Source organism: Cavia porcellus, unplaced genomic scaffold, assembly GCF_034190915.1.
Source record: "Cavia porcellus strain 051 isolate PalLab524CR breed Dunkin Hartley unplaced genomic scaffold, mCavPor4.1 scaffold_4, whole genome shotgun sequence".
NCBI classification, from domain to species: Eukaryota; Metazoa; Chordata; class Mammalia; order Rodentia; family Caviidae; genus Cavia; species Cavia porcellus.
Window position 1 is genome coordinate 55,415,621 of NW_026947487.1, and position 18,414 is coordinate 55,434,034.

Below are 18,414 nucleotides of genomic sequence, written 5' to 3' on the forward strand. Positions count from 1 at the left end.
GGCCAGGAGGATGAGGCAGGGACAGTACTGCTGTCTGTATGACCAGCTCATGACCATTCTTAGCCAGATGTGTCTCGTGTGTGTCTGGGGATACATAGGGCAGAGTCTGGAGCATGACTGACTATGTGACCTACGTGGAAATAGCTGGCAGTTCTCGTCCTGTCATGCTGGTGAGCCTGGGCTGTTGTCCCCACCAGGTCCTCTTCCTCCCAGCTCTGCTCTGTGTTACAGCCTCCAGCATTGTAGTGCCTCCTGCTGCTGCTGCTCAGAAGATCATTTCCATGTCCCGCTGTGTCAGCATCCTCCAGGGCAGCCTTTGGTGTGGGCCTCGAATGTCTAGAGTCTGCAGGACAGGAGTAGACACTGGAGTCTTGAGGCCAAGGTCTTCCTTCAGGAAACCTTGGGTTTGCTTTCAGAGCCCTCAGCCAACTGGACGCAGCTGTGGTGTACAGTAGTGTCCTTTCCTTTGAGGCCTTCCCGAGAGGCTTGCCACTGCAGTCATGTCAGCGGATGCAGGAAACTGCATCCCCGAGACTCAGAGTTCCTCCTCTTGCAGAAAGTACACCAGACTGACCCTCCTGAGAGCCCAAACAGAGCTCAGTGCAGGAATGGACAGTGAGTTCCATGTGGGATGGTGTCCTGGCTGGATTGTCACTTGGTAACAGGCTGGCGTGCATGATGATGTACACTGTGTGTGGCCATATGCCTGTGTCCTCTCGGCAAGTGACCAGGTGGGGAACTGCTGGTCCTGGACCATTTCTCCAGTTGGTGGCTCCAGGTGCTCTGCATCCTCACAGGCCTGCGTGGTATCGGACTTCTGAGCTTTACCTGGGTCCTCCCAGACTGTGGAGGTGGCAGCATTTTACCCAGGTGACAGCCACCTCACTGTTCCAGGGCATGAGTAAGTGTGGAGGACGTCCACTGAGTGAAATCATATAGCAGGATTTTTGAACTCATTTCTTTTTCCCCTTCCGCTTCCCCTCTTCATTTTCCTCTTTCTACGAGCAGTTCTTTGAGGGTTGGGGTTTTATTTCCTTTTTTAATTTTTTCTTTTTCTTTATTTTACTGTTTTTTCTCTTTTTCTTTGTTCTTTTCTATTGCTTTTGTCTAATTCTGTTAAGTTTCTTTTACTCCATAATAGGATCCTTTATCTCGCTTGTCTCTCCTCATTTTTTTTCTTGGTTTTTCAAATTTTACTTCTTTCATTTTTCTATTCCCCGCTGCATCTTTACTAGTATAACCTTAAGTGCTTATTAGTCTTTAGATATGTAGCTAACTCTTGCTATTACTGTTAAATTCTTTTCTATTGTTGGATGTGTAGTTGTTGAATTACCTCATCTCAGTATTGGTTTGTCTTTGTGTTTATACTATTACTGTAGATCTCTTTTCTGTGGTTAAAAGTAGTACATTATTTGTGGAGTTTTTGTTTTTGTTTTTGGACAGGGTCTCACTCTGCAGTTCAGGCTGGCCTTAAACTCACTTTGTAGCCCAGGCTGGCCTCTAACTCATGGTGCTCCTCATGCCTCAGCCTTGTGGGTGCTGGGATTACAGACGTGTTCCAGCCACTGTTCATGCTTAAGTTAGGTCAATATCCAGTTTTTCTTGGGCTCTATTATTGTTGATTTTATTGCTGTCACCAAGGTGGCATAGTTGCTATTAATTGATTTTCTCTATATGTCAGTACCTCAGACTTTGGCACGTATGCACGTGCACGTACACATGTGTACTCATAACACACATGCATGTACACAGAACATGAATGTACAAGGCAACAGAATGCCTCCTAAAATGCCCAAAATTCTCTAAAGCTGATCCTTGGGGCATCAAGTGGAGAGGAGGAAACCACAACCCATATTTTAGAAATGATAAAAGATATAAAAATCAGTAATATGGTGCTTAGTTAGGTCAAGAAAATGTAACTAAACAGGTAACAGACTTAAAAAACAAGATAATTAGTTGAATTTGCAGAAAACACTAATAAAAGGCTAGCTGAGCTAAACAAAATGATACAAAACATGAATGACCACTTTGGCAAAGAATTGGAGTTAATGAAAAGGTACCAAACAAATTCAGGAGAGTAAAAAGTTCTGTTGAAAGTATGGGGAATGGAAGTGACCAATGTGGGAACGTATCAGAGCTCAATTTACTCGGAGATACTTTAGAAACAAAAAGAGAACATGAGAAATGGATCCAGTAGCTGCTGAATGATACAGATAAGATTAAGAGTGATTAGAATTGTGAAAAATCAGAAGACAGCACAAATGGCATGGGAAAACAAGTTTACAAAAATAATAGCAGAAAACGATGCAAATAAGAGGAAAGGTTTTAACATATGGACCGGTGAAGCATATAGAATCCCAGATAGACATGATTGGAAAAGACTTTTTTTTCACAACACATTGTAATCAGAATCCCAGAAGTCTAATAGAAGGATAAAAGTCTTAAAAGCTATTAAAGTGAAACAGCGAATCACTTAACAAAGGTAATCTGCTAGAATTAAGCAGATTTCTCAAAATCAGTGTCAAAGGCCAGGAGAGTTTGAAGAGTTTCAAGCCCTAGAAGAAAACCATTTCCAACCCAGACTGATATATCTTGCAAAATTGTCCTTCAAAACAGATGGAGAAATAAGATTTTTCCATTACAAAGAGCATTTTAAGAAATTCATGACCACCAAACCAATCACATGGATATTCTAAAAAGGGATAATAGAAAACAACAATGCTAAAAGGTCTAATACAGTGAGCACACCAGTGGAGGGAATAAATATAAGTGAATGAAATAAAACCAAAAATAATGCAATGACAAATTAATGAATACTCTTCAGTAATGTGAATGGTCTCCATTCCTCAATCAAAAGGTGATACTGGCAGAATGGACCAGAAAACAAAATCCAGTAGTATGTTCTATACAAGAAGCACATTTAACCCAAAAAGAAATTCATGGACTGAACATCAAAGGATGAAAAATAATATTCCATTGTTTTGAAATATTGCAATGAGGACCTGAAAACACACAGACAAGCTGTCCTATCTTCAGACAAAGAGGACTTCAAACCAAAAGTGATCAGAAGAGGCAAAGACGGTGATTACATATTGCTTAAGGAAAAATTTAACAGGAAGAAAAAACAATTATAAACATATGCACTCTGAACATTGACACACCCAACTAAATGAAACAAATGCTATTGGACATAAAAGATAAGGTAAATACCAACATGATTATAGTGCGAGATCTTAATATCCCACTGTCATGAATAGATCAATTAGATGAAAAAATCAACAATGAAATATCAAAATTGAATCAAAACTTTGTATGTATTTGTTTGTTTGTTTTGTTGTGAGATAGGGTTTCACTGTGTAGTTCTGGCTGGCCTTGAACTCACTTTGTTGTCCTGGCTAGTCTTGAATTCACATCAGTTCTCTTGCCTCAGCCTCTGGAAGCCCAGGATTACTGACATGCGTGACCATGCCTAGCAGAACCAAATCTTTAAACAAATGGATTTAACATTTTCATGATGAGGCTGTAACTCCTATGTCTTGCTGCTGGCTGGCTCTGATTTGAATGTGTTACTTTCCTGCTGACTTGAACCACCGGTGTTTCAAACTGGTGGGAACATGTTAATAGATATCTAGAGCGTTTCACCCAATAACAATGGAGTACACATTCCCAACAGTGCATGAAAATAGTCCAGATACCAGCCCATAAACCATACTTAAGTAAATGTAAAAGAAGTGAAATTGTCTCATGTATATTAAGTCATACTGTAATGAAAATAGAAATCAATGGCAAAAGATACCACAAACAGGTGGAAATTAAATAATATACTCTTGAATAATTAGTAGGTCACAGTGGAAATCAACAAAGAAATTAGTTTCTGGAATCAAATGGTAATGCCAGTACCACATACCACAACCTATGAGACAGAATGAAAGCAGTCTTCAGCAGGAAGTTTAGCATGAGTACCCAAATCAGACAAACAGAGTGAGCCTAAATAAATAACCCAATAATGCCCTTTAAGGTCCTAGAAAAACAAGAATAATCCAAATCCAAAGCTAGTATAAGGAAGGAAGTTATAAAGATCAGAGCAGAAATTAATGAAAATGAAACTAAAACACACACCCAATGAATCAAAGAATTGGCCCTTGGAAAAAACAAACAAAATAGACAAACTCTTAGCCAATCTTACAAAAAAATCCAACTCAGTGCAAATAAAAAGGTGAAATCACAGTAGATACCACTATTTTGAAAATCTGTATTCCGGTAAATTGGAGAATCCAGAAGAAATAGATTTCTAGATACATGAATTATTAAAATGGAACCAAGAAAATATAAAAATCCTAAGTAATCCAATGATAGGTAATGAAATTGAAGCAGCAACTTAAAAAAAAAAAAACTTGGCAACTAAGAAAAGCCTAGGATCAGGTAGATACTGGTAGAATTCTACAAGGAATCCAGGGACCATCTAATGCCAGTACTCTTCAAATTTTTCAGTGAAATTGAAAGGGAAAGAGTATTCTCGAAGTCTTTTCTGGAAGCTAGCATTACCATTATTCCAAAACCAGAAAAGGACCTAGCCAAAAGAAAAGAACCACCAGCCAATCTTAATGAATCTAATTGCAAAACTCTTCAAAAAGATCCTGGTAAACAAAATGCACTGAATCAGAAAAGTCACACATCATGTCCAAATAGGCTTTATCCTAGGAATACAAGAATGGTTTAACATATGTAAATCAGTAAGTTGCAGTAATATATCACATAAACAGACGCAAGGACAAAAATCATATGGTCATCTCAGTAGGTGCAGAAAAAGCCTGTGACAAAATCCAACATCCATTCATGATACAAACCCTGAAGAAAATACAGAAGGGCTTTACCTCAATCTGGTTAAAGCTATTTGTGACAGACTTCAGAATGAGGAAACAAGGAAAGCTTTCTAAATTCAGGAGTTAGACAAAGATATCTGCATCACCACTTCTGTTCAACATAATCGTCCTCAAAAGGCAAAAGCCAGAAATGAAAGGGATGCATATACCAAAGGAAGAGTTATCATTATTCACAGAAAACATGATCCTCTACATGGAAGAACCCAAAAAGATTCACCAAAAGACTCAGAATTAATGATCAAATTCAACATTATAGCAGGATATAAAGTAAGCATTTAAAAATGAATAGTGGTTTGGGCGTGGTGGTACATGCCTGCAATCTCAGCACCCAGGAGGCCGAGGCAGGAGGATCACTATAAATTGAAGGTCAGCCTGGGCTACAAAGTGAGTTCAAGGCCAGCCTGCGCTGCTTAGTCTCAAAAAGACACACAAAATAAAACAATAGCGTTCCTTTACCCCAATAATGAATTCGCAGCAAGAAATTAGGAAGAGGGGCTGGGGATTTAGCTTAGTGGCATAAGCGTCTGCCTTGCAAGCAGTCAGTCATGAGTTCGATCCCTGGTACTGGTAAAAAGGAAAAAGACAAAAAAAAAAAAAAAAAAAGAAATTAGGAAGATGAAAACATTCATAGTAGCATCAAGAAAAATGAAATAGGAATTAACCGTACCAAGGAAGTAATAGACCTCTCCAATGAAAATTATACTCCTCTGAAAAAGGAGCTCACAGAGGACATCAGCAAATGGAATGATGTCCTGTTTCTGGATAGCAGAACTAATATTGTCAGAATGGTCACACTTCCAAATTGGTAAGCAGATTTAATGCAATTCCAATCAAAATACCAACAGCATTCATCACAGAACTAGGGAAAATACCCCTAAATTTCATAGGGAACCAGAAGGGATTGGGAATAGAGAAAGCAAACATTAGCAAAACAGGAGGCACTGCAGTCCCAGACTTAAGATCATCACACAGCTACGTGGTAGAAACAGCACGAAATCCCATGAGACTCAGGGAGCAGAGTGGAGACGCCCTGCTTCCCCTCAGCCCTGCCCACCATCCCCCTGTTCTGTAAGGCATGTGGGGTGCCTCAGAATTTACTTTAAAAACTAGAATATTAGGCTGTAAAACTTTTAAAAATACTTAGTTTAGAAAGACATTGAACTATGACTTTATAATTTGGTGTCTTAAGAAATGTGAATGGATTATGATTAGCTACTGTAAAAATATGAATAATTAGAACCTTTTGCTGAAGATTGCAGCAGTCAGACCATTTATAAAGCTATGTTTGAAAATGTTTTAGTTTCTTTTATCAGTGTATGTTTGTGATATATAATCACACTCACCTTGAAGAACTGGCACATGTATATATGGTGTGGTGTAGCTCCTTTGAAAAGTCTCCTCAGTGTATCTTGCTGTTTAAAGAGGGCTGGTCCCAGTGAGTCTGCGGCTAGGCCATGTCCTGACTAACTCATCTTGTAACTGAGATGCCACCTCAAAAAAGGTTTGTTGGCAGCTTTATCAGGATCATGTGTTACATGTCTAACTCACGTTGCCAGATTAGGATAAAGGGAAATACCGTTTTACCTGAGTCAAAGATAGCAGGGCTATTGGTGTCTGGCTAGAGTGGCTGGGGACGTGGGACACAGTCTACCCCTCCTGGCCAAGGCGGGAGCTGACGGAGGGGTGGGTTGCAAGCAGAGAGCTGAGCTTCCAGCGTCTCTAGCAGAGCAGAAGTTCTGGAAGCATTGCCTTCTTAAAGCCATCAGGTTCAGGCTCATTTGCAGAGCAGTGTGGCCCAGACCTGTGCCCTTGTGTTGCAGGTGTGGTGTCCCTGGTAGCCGTCCATCCGTCCACGGTGAACACGCTTGGGAAGCAGCTCCTGCCCAAAACCTTTGGACAGTCCAATGTCAACATCACACAGCAAGTGGTAAGGTGGAGGGCGGCCTGGGAGCACCATACATGTGCACCTGCAGGCCTGTTCCAGCAGCATAGACACTGGCCGGGATTGCTGATGTCCCTTGGTGGATGCTGACTGGGGTTGCTGATGTCCCATAGTGGACTTCCTGGGTTTGGAGTGCTTGTCCACTGTGACTCTGGTGGAAGGTGCCCTGTATAGTGGTGTTCTGGCATCCCTGATACGTGACTCTGATGAGGTGACAGGTGTAGTGCAGGCTGTGACCCAGGCCAGGTGCACTGGGACCTTTAGGCCTGCACCATCCTGAGCACTGGGAAATAAGGTCACTCTGTAGAGGCAGTGCCTGACCTCCCTGCAGCTGCTGTGCCTTGCAGGGAGCTGTCATGGGGCGGCAGGGTCCAGTGCCTTCCTCCTGTCACAGGCTGGGGCTCTGGGAAGAATGTCTACAGAACCTGCAGAGACAGGTGGTCTCAGAGCGGGACCCCTACTCACTGTCCTGCAGCTCCTGGACCCGAAAGTGCTTGGGTTTCCTGGCAGCCTGGTCTGCAGGATTCACTCCAGCCAGCCTGCCAAGTCTTGGATCTCGGTGATACCTGTACCTCTTGACCTGGCCACATAGTACACCTCTCTGCCCAGCTCCCAGCCTCTGTCCCCACTCAGTCTCTTGCCCTCTGAGGAGTGTCCAGCACCCCCCAGTGAGAGTAAGAGGCATGGCAGTATCCTGCAGGTGTCCCCACAAGCAATCCTGAGTGGGTTCTCCATGCTGCTGTCTTCTGGGTGACTTTTCTGTGTACCCCATTTCTTCAGAGAAAGCAGCCATGCCTGCGTATTTGACCCCTCGTGCCTTTTCTGTTGGATTTTCTGCTTTTCAGTACCATTGAGAAAGCTGAGGAGCCCAGTTTTGTTCTCTTTGTCATTTCTCCAGCTTGTTGGAATGGGTACCCTGGTTTGTGCGACAGAATTCACTTCTTTACCACAGCAGTGGCTTCCTCTTGCCCGTTGTGGAGGGGGGTTGCCCAGAGCACGTAACTGAGGCAGGGGCTTCCTCCTGGGGAGGCCAGACCCCGTTCAGGTAGAGCCTGGTGGGTGGGGCTTATGGTTGCTCTCCTGAGCTCTAGATAGCGCCTCTCGAAGTAGGCCCACATGTTGCAGGTGACTGGAGATTGTTTTATAACCAAGCTTCAGAAAGGCAGCCTGGCCCTTCTGATGTGGTCTGTGAGGTTTTGCCCTGTTGGAGGCCACTGTGCTGGACAGGTACCACGTCCTGCACTGTCCCAGGCAGACCTAGAAGGAGAGGGCAGCCTTTTGCCAGAGGAGAGCTGGATGGCTGCTCCCTCTCCATGACCTCCCTGCTGCTTCTGGCCTTTGCCTGTTTCTCGGATTTCATGTCGGTGGAATCATAGTATCTACTGGGACAATCTGGATTGCAGTTTTGAGGGTGTGAGGGTTTGAGGTGCAGACTCGAGAGGAGATGCCCTAGTGTCTCCTGTAGGTGGGGGTACGCTCAATGGTGGCCTTCTGTGACCCAGGTCCCTTGGGTGACACTGCAGCCAGCTGTGTGGGACGACAGGTCTCTGTGAGGGGGCATGGGATGGGGTCTAACCCTGAAGTCTTCCCTTCTTTGAGTTAGCGCCAGTCCTGGCAGTGAGGATAGGAGAGAGGGCTTCTGTGACCCTGTCACCTCCCCTTCATCTCTGTCATGAGTGGAGACCAGGCTGTCTCCACCTGGAATAGCTTCTGAGCCCTGGCCCTGCCTACCAGGGCCCCGTCTTGGTGTGAATTGAATCTGTGACAGTGCGGTGCTGCCTCCTGCTAGCTCTGAGTGGCTCTTGGGGTGGTGTAGCCTTTGTGCTGGGGTGCCATGCAGAGTGGAGGAGGGTACACTGGCGTGGGGGGAAATGTCCCTTGCGCCACTGGACAGCTCCACATCCTGTCCTTGGTCCACTGGAACAGAGCATATACTCGGCCAGCAGGGACAGCCGTACTGTCCTGGGTGCCGTCTGGAATGTACATAGTGTCATCTGATAGCATGGTTCATGGGTACGAGGCTGCCCTGGGCGGTGCAGACAGCTTCCTGGCCATCCGTTCCTCCCATGTTGTGCCCATGGGGGCTGCTTGGACAGCAGGAGTGGGAAGGAGATGTTTCCTGGCATGCCTGTCTCGGCTGCACACTGCAGGCTGGGGAGCTGGCTGCATGGGACCTCCTGTGCCTGACGGCAGAGAAGCGTGGGGCTCTGTTCCTTGTGGTCCCCTGCAGGCTCTGGGGTAGCTGACAGTGAGTCCCAGGGACACTGTGGTGGCGCTCGCTGGTCTCTGGTTTGTGTGCCTGTGTGAGCCGGAGGCCCCAGCCTGAGTCTTTCCCTGGGGCTCAGGCTTGGATAGCCATGCTGTGGCAGCCCCCTCCGATCATACAGCTCCAGACCTCACGAGGCACATATCCCCACTGTGATCCTGGCTCCGACGTACTGCACACCCACCAAACAGGGCAGAAGCTTCCTGTGGGGTTTCTGCCCTGAGAGATGTCTCTCTCCTGTTGTGTTTGCTTTTGCCAAATTTTGCCAATTTGACTTTATGGACCAGTTCCAGAGAGTGGCCATGAGGCAAGTGCTGCTCATGACTCAGGGCCTCTGTGGTACCAGTAACCAGGCATGGGGCTTCAGTCCTCTGAACTAGCTCCAGCCCGGCATGGTGTGTGACAGCTGAGACATGGGGGTGTCTGCCAAGGAGTTGCGTTTCTCAGTAGGATGGCCCACAGCAAAGCCTTCAAGATGATGTTGAGGCCATAACTTGTGGAGCAGGGTGTGTTTGTGTCCCCTCTGCTGGAGGGGTGGGTGGACGCCTTACTGTGACTCGGGGCCTTACCATGTAGTCTCAGCTGGCCTCAAGCTCACTATGTGGCCCAGCCTGGCTTACCTGTCTTATTAAAAAGAAGTAAAAGAGCCTAAGAGGAACACGAGGAACATGTCTATCTGCCCCAATGTTAAAATCTTGACTGCCACCAAGTCCCATGCACTGTGAATGCTGCCATCTTTGTATCCTTGTCCCCTGTCTTCCTGGGATGACTGCAACATTTACACTGAAAAGGTTGGACCAGTGTCACCTCAGAGCTGGGAGTAGCCAGCATGGGGTGTCATCACTGCTGCCTTTTCTCGTGGTGGCTGCAAGCACCACAGGCAGGTGTGGGAGGCTGCTGACTGTTTGAACTGTCCCCTGCTGCAGGTGATCGGCACACCCCAGCGTCCAGCAGCGTCCAGCACAATTGTGGTCGGAAGCCCACACACTCCGAGCACACACTTTGTGTCCCAGAGCCAGCCCTCTGAGTCCTCGCCGTGGTCTGCTGGGTGAGTGCCTCTACAGCCCCCATGTCTGCCTGGAAGGTCACCCTCTAAAGGGTCACATGGTGCAGTGCCTGTGCTCCTAGCCCTCCTCCTGCCCATCTGACAGCCAACAGAGGTGGGCTATACCCTCCACCTAGAGGGTCAGGGGTTCCAGGCCATGGAGAGGAGGCAATCGTGTCTCCTATGCACATCACAACACCACGGAACTGCCTGCTTTCTGTGTGGGTGCTAGGCTCTGCCCCATGGATGGGCCCACTGGGCTGTGCTACTGTAGTGCTTCTGGCATCTGACCTGAAAGTGGTTCTTCTGAGGATCAGCTGGGTCTTTACTCAAAAACTCAAACACAGACAGGGTCTGTGACAAGACCACCTGTGCCCGAAGTGCAGCTGTCAGAAACTTAGGGACCCCTGTCCACCATGTGGTGACATGCCCAGTTCTCACTGTGGGTATTGTTTCGTCCCGCGAGCACGGATGCTGTGCACCTGTGGGTCCAGGACTGACCATCAGCCAAGTGTGTGCCTCATGTCACGATGGCCTGCCAAGACAAGCCCTGAAAATTCCTAAAGTACGCTAAATTCTGTGGCAGTCTGCAGCCGCTTGTTCTCTCCAGGAGGGTGCCGCTGTGCATGTCTGCGTGGATGTGGTGCCCTCTGCCATGCAGGTGTCCCCCAGGTCACCACTTACTGTGTCCTTGTGTACTGAAGTGGGGCTGACTTGAGGCTCTGGGCAAAGATGGGTGGGCTGCAGGGCTCGGAGGGCCTGGGGCAGGGCTGATGCTGGCATCTTCCTGTCTCCATGTGCAGGAAGCGGAACCGGAAGGGCGAGAAGCACGGCAAGGGCCTGCGGCACTTCTCCATGAAGGTGTGTGAGAAGGTGCAGCGCAAGGGCACCACTTCCTACAACGAGGTGGCCGACGAGCTGGTCGCAGAATTCAGCGCAGCTGACAACCACATCCTGCCCAATGAGTCCGTACGTGTAGGGACCGATCAGAGGGTCCTGGGTGGGGAGGGGCAGGCAGCCCCACCAGGGCTGGAAGTGGTGTTCCTTGAAGGGCCAAGATGCATGGTACCCGTGGAGGAGGCCCAGGTCGCTGGGAAGTTCGCTTCTGTGTCTTCCCAGGCTTATGACCAGAAGAACATCCGGCGACGAGTCTACGATGCCTTAAACGTGCTGATGGCCATGAACATCATCTCCAAGGAGAAGAAGGAGATCAAGTGGATCGGCCTGCCCACGAACTCGGCTCAGGAGTGCCAGAACCTCGAGGTGCACCCTAACCTCCCTTTTCCACACATCATGGGTGCTGTGCCATCCCAGTCCCGGGAGGATCTCAGCGGTCACCCCATGACGTCTGTGCCAGACCCTGGATGCTTCTGCTCTAAATGGATTGAGCTCTGAGCTTGAATGGAGTTTGATTCCCAGCCTTCCTTTGTGAGATTTAAAAAACACCACAGACATCCAGGACAGGGACTGGAGCAGGGCCCTTCTGGAATAGCGGGACCCTGGCATCCTTAGTGTGTACTGTGTCCATGCTTGGTGTGTGAAGTGTGGGCTGGGTTTGCAGTGCACAGTGCCGACCGCAGCGACGGCCCCTCTGCGTGTGTTGCAGGTGGAGAGGCAGCGGCGGCTGGAGAGGATCAAGCAGAAACAGGCCCAGCTCCAGGAGCTCATCCTGCAGGTGGGCACTGGGGGCGTGGCCTCAGTGCTGGAGAGAGTGCAAGTGTGAGCAGACGTGTGTGTGAACTGGTATGTGGGTGTGAGCTTGTGCAGGTGTGCAAGTGAGCAGGCACGTGCAAGCACGAGCAAGTGTGAGTGAACAAGTATGGCCATGAGCAGGTGTATAAGTGAATGAGCAAACAGGCAGATCTGTGCAAGTGTGAGCAGATGTGTGCCACTAAGGAGTAGGTGCGAGCATGTATGCACACAGTGGGCTTATGTTAGCATGTGTGAGTGGGCGTGGTTCTGAGTGTGCTCCCGGGCCTGGGTCTGGCGGGCGATATCCCTGGTGATGTGTGGTAGGGGCTGGTGGTCTAGAGCCTTAACAGCTATTGGTCAGCGGATGGCGCAGGTATTGGGGTTGACGAGTCTATGCCATATGGCCACAGGAGCTGGGGTCCTTGCAGAGAGTCAAGGGTCCCCTGTCTAGGCACAGGCAGTGGTGTGGAAGAAGTGTGTGCAAGGTTTGCTATGGGGTGATGCTGTGGTGCTGAGAGGATCCTGGGAAGCTGGGGTCTCCACCTGATCCTCATACTGAGGGAGGAGGAGGTAGGTGGACCTGCCACCCAGACACTGCGTGTCCTGCCCTTGTCACCTGTTCTTCCCATGCGCCCAGCCTGCCTGCTGAGGCTCCATGTGGTTCTGGGCAGCCCTGCAGCACCCCATCCGGGAAGGGGTCACCACTGTTGCCCTTGGGGGCACAGGGCCAGGTTCTCTGTGGTGTGACCATCTGGGGACCCCAGTATCAGGGCTCACTGCTGAGTGGAATGGGGTGGATGCCTTCTGTAGCCCACTAGCCCATGTCCCCCCTTCTGCCACACACAGCAAGCCTTCGGAAGGGTGGCTGCTCCCAGGGCAGAGGCTTGTGCACTGGTGGCGACTGCCACACAGTTGGCTGTCCCCTCTTTCTAGCAAATTGCCTTCAAGAACTTGGTGCAGAGAAACCGGCAGGCAGAGCAGCAGGCCCGCCGGCCCCCACCACCCAACTCCGTCATCCACCTGCCCTTCATCATCGTCAACACCAGCAGGAAGACTGTCATCGACTGCAGCATCTCCAACGACAAGTGTGTCATGGCGAGCGTGTGGGGAGCGTGCTCAGGGCCTGTCGCTGGCGCGGCACGGTGACAGTATGCCTGTCCCCTGTGGTGGACGCTGCTGGACCCGCTGCCTCTTATGGGGCATGAGGTTTCCTGGCACACGCCTGTCCAGGCGTGACGCTGCGTGCCATACCCTGGGCCCATGGTGTCTGAGCTCTGGGTGGCCATAGCTGGAGCAGGACTTCACCTGAGCCTGGCCGTGTGACTGTGCCCATCGTCCCGCAGATTTGAGTACCTGTTCAACTTTGACAACACATTCGAGATTCACGATGACATCGAGGTGCTGAAGCGGATGGGCATGGCCTGCGGCCTGGAGTCTGGCAGCTGCTCCGCCGAGGACCTCAAGGTGGCGCGGAGTCTGGTGCCCAAAGCTCTGGAGCCCTATGTGACAGGTCAGTTGAGCCCCAGTGGTTGAGTGTATGTCCTAAGATTGGCTGAGCTCAGGCCTCACGGCATCATCACCCACAGGACTGGGGAGCTGGAGCTCATGTGGTTTGTGAGGTGAAGATGTGAGGAAAAGTCAGGGTTTGTCTTCCAGATTGGTGCCAGAGTGAGGAGAAGCAGGGATCTCTGAGCAGCATAACTGGTACAGTGACCCCAAGGAGGTTGACAGCCCTGGGACCTGGCTCCCATCTCAGCTCCCATCCGGCCTCCCATCCTGTTGAGGGACATGGACAACTGATGACATGCTTTGGCTAGGGCTTTCACTAGCTGTACTGGGGGCCCGGAGGCCTGGTCTCTGTGTGAGGATGGCTCTGTAGGAGGCACGTGGAGAAGGTGCCTGTCCTCCATGTCCCTGGATTGGGTTCAGCAAGTTCTTTGTCCTGGAGGGCTCTTGGCCCGTGGACATCTGACCTGTCCACTGTATTAGGGGCTCGGAGCCCTAGCCTGCTGTGAGCCCCCTCCCTGCTGGGCCCCAGGAGATCAGCCGGTCTTACGCAAGTGTGCATCTCTTATCTGAGGTGCTGCTTTCTGCTCTGTAGTGGCTGTGACCCTGACAGGCCTGTGTGGCGCCTTCCTTGCACTGCATTTGTGCTGAGGGTGTGTGTCCCTTGAGGGGGACCTGGCTGTGGCATGTACCATGTGCAGGCTTTGTCCCTGATGGGGCATCCTGGCCGGGTCCCCCAGCATCGCTATGCACAATCCTTTTCTTTCCCTTTCAGAAATGGCTCAGGGGTCCATCGGAAGTGTGTTCCTCACAGCGGCAGGCTCTGCGTCCAACGGCACGAGGCTGTCTGCCAGGTGACCACAAGGCTGAGGTTGGGTGGGACATCACCCGGCAAGGGGGTGCACAGGCTGGGACCTGCATGCTTGCCTCCTCTACGGAAAGAGGCTTCTTTTATTTATTTTTTGATGCTGGGGATCAATTCACGACCTCATGCTTGCATGGCAGGTGCTTGTGCCACTGAGCTCCGGCCTCCTGTTTTTATTTTTAAAGTAGTACAAGAAAAGGGGCAAAATCTACCTCAGCCCCCAAAGTTGAGGGACAAGTGGTCTTCCTGTGTTTCTTCATTTTCTTAAAACAGTTGAGGTCCTCATATATGTAAAATTTTGTTCTCTACTTTTTTCCTTTGCACAGTTTATTATATATATATTGCATGTGCCCTGCAAGAAGGACCTTTCTTCTTTAGATAACTATTTTAACCTTTGATCTGGTAGTCCACAGGGCACAGTGATGTCCCTAGCATTCAATGCTTTTAAGATGCAGGACCCATCCAACGAACCCAGGAAGCAGTTCGTTGCTTCCTGGGTTGCACTGGCGCAACATCCACAGCTCTGCTTTACCCTGCAGCTGACGGTGTGCTAGGCGGTGTGTCTTAGAATGGGGAGATGAATCACCGGGAGTCCATGGGTTAGGGCTTGGTCTGGTGAGGCCTTACCTCTGTCGGGCTAGAGCCGGACTGTGGCAGGCTGAGGCACAGGTGACCACCGGCCAGGTTGTCCCAGCATTCCATAGTGAGCTTCTAGGTTCTTTGCCTTGCATCCGAGGTGCTGGCCTGCAAGGTGAGTGTCAGCACAGGGTATGATTGAGGTGTCATTGGACTGATTTTAGGAATTCCACCTTCAGACCTCCCCCCTTCACTGGCTAAACTTGCAGTCAGCTTGTCAGTTTTTATGCTGGAGTGACAGCTCTGGCTGTTTGCTAAGAAAAGCAGTTTCAGTAGAGGCTGAATGTAGACAGAGGTGCAGGGTGCGGTGCTGTATGAAAGTACTTTCAGGTACTGGCAGTTACCCGGAACACCAAAGGAACTGCTTTGTGAATGTGTCGCTCCCTTGGACCTGTTCTGCCAGGCTGGGTTCCTAGTGCAAGGCACTTGTCAAAAAGTGCCAAGGGGTCAGGTGGGGGCTGTAGGCAGAGTGTGGGGTGGGGTGAGGGGTGGGGTCAGGGTGCTGGCTCAGCGAAGGGCAACAGGGCGGCAGTGCCTTGGCGCACTGTCAGCTTGGCCTGGGCTCGAGCTTTAGGGTGCTGTCTGGTTCTGGCACGTGAGCCCAGGGCTCATCAGAGCCAGACCCTGCCCTTTTCCCTGGCCAGCCATGGGCCCAAGGGCATGCAGGAAGGAGACTTACTGTCTGTCCCACACATGCTGTGGGGTCCCATGCTAGCATGACAATCAGAAAGTAGAGTGCAAGGAGTCTTTAGGACTGGATGGGCCCTGCAGGCCTGGTCCTTAAAACTGTCTGTTTCCATTGCTTTGATTAAAGCCCCGTCCTTGCGGGGTGGTATTGGCCTGCCCTCACACTGGGTGGCCTGGCCACGTGGCACTGACTGCCCTGCTGGCCCTGTCCCCACAGCGACCTGAGCAACGGAGCAGAGGGGACACTGGCCACCAGCTCCAACGGGTCTCAGTACAGTGGCTCTCGGGTGGAGACGCCTGTGTCCTACGTCGGGGAGGACGATGAGGATGACGACGACTTCAATGAGAATGACGAGGACGACTGACACTGGATGCCGTCTCCCTTCCTCTGTTCAGCTTCAGGAATAATTGTTTAGAAGAGAAACTTTTTAATATGAGTTTTTCTTTCTTTTTGGCCTTCCTCGAGAAGGCCCGGTGAGCTGTGGGTTTAGACGCACACCTCCGATAAGCAAGGACTATTCCGCACGGTTTGGAGACGTGCGTGCGTGCGTGCGTGCGTGCGTGCGTGTGTGTGTGTGTGTGTGTGTGTGTGTATGCGTGTGCATGTGTGGTGCCAGTGTGCTGATGCAGAGCCTCTATTTACCTTTTTTTTTCTACTTTGCCTTTAGTTCAGAGTTCATTTCTGTCCCTCAGCAGTGCTTGCTGGGTTTCTCACATTGTACTTCACCCATGCCAGTGACCATAACAAAATGCTGCGCTGTCCTGTAGGACCCAGGTCTCGCGTCCTGTTTGCCGTGTGCTGGGTGGTGCCCCCTCTGGCGGACAGTGGGACTCCATTGTGAATCTTCCCTCTTAAAATCACATGGGAGCGGAAGAACCAAGCAGATAGCAAACCTCTACTTTTAAAATATTGAGCACCATAAATTTTATTATGATTTTGCTTTTCCTTAAATTATGTTAATGTTGCAAACCCATCATACCTGCACACTTTTTCTGTTGTACCAACTAATTGAGACTTGCTTTGTTTTTGTTTGGTAGAAGTTTTCTGCCGCGCTGGAGCAGCTGTGGAGTGTGTGGAAGGGTTATTGCTTATGATAAAATTTGCCTGATTTCTTACAGGCCGCGTTTGGAAACTTTTTATTATATAGTTGTTTACATACTTAAGTCTATCATTTAAAGACATGTACTGAAACAAATGTTGTATTTGTTTCCTAAGCATCTTCATGTAATCTATTATAAAGTTGAAATTAAACATAGAGAATGTTTTAACAGTTTTTTAACTCAAAATTTGTCAATCATTTTTAATAGTTCTTTTTTTATAAAAAGAAAAGAATTTAAGGACAGGCAGTAGTCTCTTTTAAAATTTATTCACAAAAAAACCGTTAACTGCACAGTTGCTGTTAGCTGCCTGTTCTGAAACAATAGTCTTTTTATTGAAACACAAATAAACTTTTCTGTAATATTTTATGGAATATAAAGAGACTTTAATTGTTTGACTTTAACTTGGCACTGTTAGTTTTTATTAATAAAACGCGCATGGGCATTTTAAACAAGTTCTGTCTTTCTTTAACTCAGGGTTACTGTCTTGAAATTATTCTCGCCTCCCAGTCTAGCTCTACATTATGGTGAAGATGCAGGCTGCAGTGCAAGGGCGGGTCTCCGGCTGCACTCCTCCTCTGTCTGGAGCAGGGTCCAGATCCGCACCCCTTTGCTCCCCAGCCTTGCCTGGAGGAACACAGGGCTGAGGGAGGGTGGCCAGGTTTTTGGGACTATGGGTGCTCTTCTCTCTGGGTGCCTTTGTTGCAGGTGTTTTCTTTGACTCTCGTCGATTCTAAAAGTTGGGGAAGATTTTGTGGGTTTCTCTTTCAGAAAAAAATAAGATGGAGAGAAGATTCTGGGAGAGACAGCATGGGATGTACCAGTGTTGCCCTGCCTGACAGTGTCACATGGCAGACTCGGTGGCAGGCGACAGTTCAGGAGCTCGAGACCCCAAACACCGTACCGTCCATGGAGAGTGTAAAGACAAAGGCTCAACGCTGTTGAATCTCTGCTGTTCCTGCCAGGGCCTGCAGGCCACACAGCTTCCCTGGGGACTGGGCACATAGCTTGTGGCTGCGAGTGGACCAAAGACCTGTGTCCTGAGTTTCAGGCCTTGCTCTGGCTGCAACTGCTGCTCCTCCCCTTTGTAGCAGTACCTCCCCTGGACTGAGGTGGCTTCTGGGGATTTCAGGTGCTATCACTTCTTCCCCAACCCTTCCCTCACCTTCCTTTGTGCCTTTTTGGGAGAAGATGCTGCTGATGAGGCCATGGAAACAACTCTTGAGTTTTGGGAATTCTGGAGAGCGATTTCGTGTGCCCAGGGCAGGGTCCAGAGAGACCTGCTGTTCACTTCAGGCTGGGCCCAGCAAGGAGCGGCACAGTAAGGGACGGCCTGGCACTCCCCAAAGCAGCAGTGGAGAGCAGTGGAGGAGAACCTGCTGCCCACCACCATGCCTTGCTTGCAGCAGAAGGTCACAAGGCCTGAGATGGAACAGGCAGACGTGGCCTGTTGGAAGGAAGACTGATCCATCGGACACTTGTCATGAAAGGGTATGGTGCTGGGTGTCCCAGACCAGGACCTTAGACCATGCCCCAATGCTGCTCAGACAACGAAGGAGTGATGTGCAGAGAGGCATGGCGGTGATGGGCAGAATGGGTGGTTAACAGAGACTGAAGAGGAAGCCAGAAGAAACTCACTGCAGCTGGGGCCCTAGAGTATGGTAACCAAAACCTAAAGCTTCCTGCAGCGTGGCGGCAAGGGGAGCTGGAGAACCTGGAAGGCCGATGATGGAAACTACTGAGTCTGGGAACCAAAAGGCAAGGACAGGCCACGAGCCCGAGGGTCCTGTCCCT

The 18,414-nt window shown here is 49.4% G+C and overlaps 1 protein-coding gene across 3 annotated transcripts in view; it reads left to right on the forward strand.

The window, feature by feature from the left end:
* Positions 1-17,075, forward strand: part of Tfdp1 (transcription factor Dp-1) — a 32,699-nt gene extending 15,624 nt beyond the window's left edge. For 2 of the 3 annotated variants that reach the window (XM_063247065.1, XM_063247064.1), the window contains exons 4-12: positions 6,704-6,810; positions 10,018-10,139; positions 10,940-11,105; positions 11,256-11,399; positions 11,743-11,811; positions 12,762-12,913; positions 13,172-13,338; positions 14,110-14,188; positions 15,740-17,075. In XM_063247065.1, coding sequence (XP_063103135.1) covers positions 6,704-6,810; positions 10,018-10,139; positions 10,940-11,105; positions 11,256-11,399; positions 11,743-11,811; positions 12,762-12,913; positions 13,172-13,338; positions 14,110-14,188; positions 15,740-15,887 — 1,154 coding nt within the window. In that variant the 3' untranslated portion in view covers positions 15,888-17,075. The remainder of the gene's footprint in view (positions 1-6,703; positions 6,811-10,017; positions 10,140-10,939; positions 11,106-11,255; positions 11,400-11,742; positions 11,812-12,761; positions 12,914-13,171; positions 13,339-14,109; positions 14,189-15,739) is intronic. The other variant, XM_013141476.3, reaches the window with a different exon arrangement.
* The last annotated feature ends 1,339 nt before the right edge of the window (positions 17,076-18,414 follow it).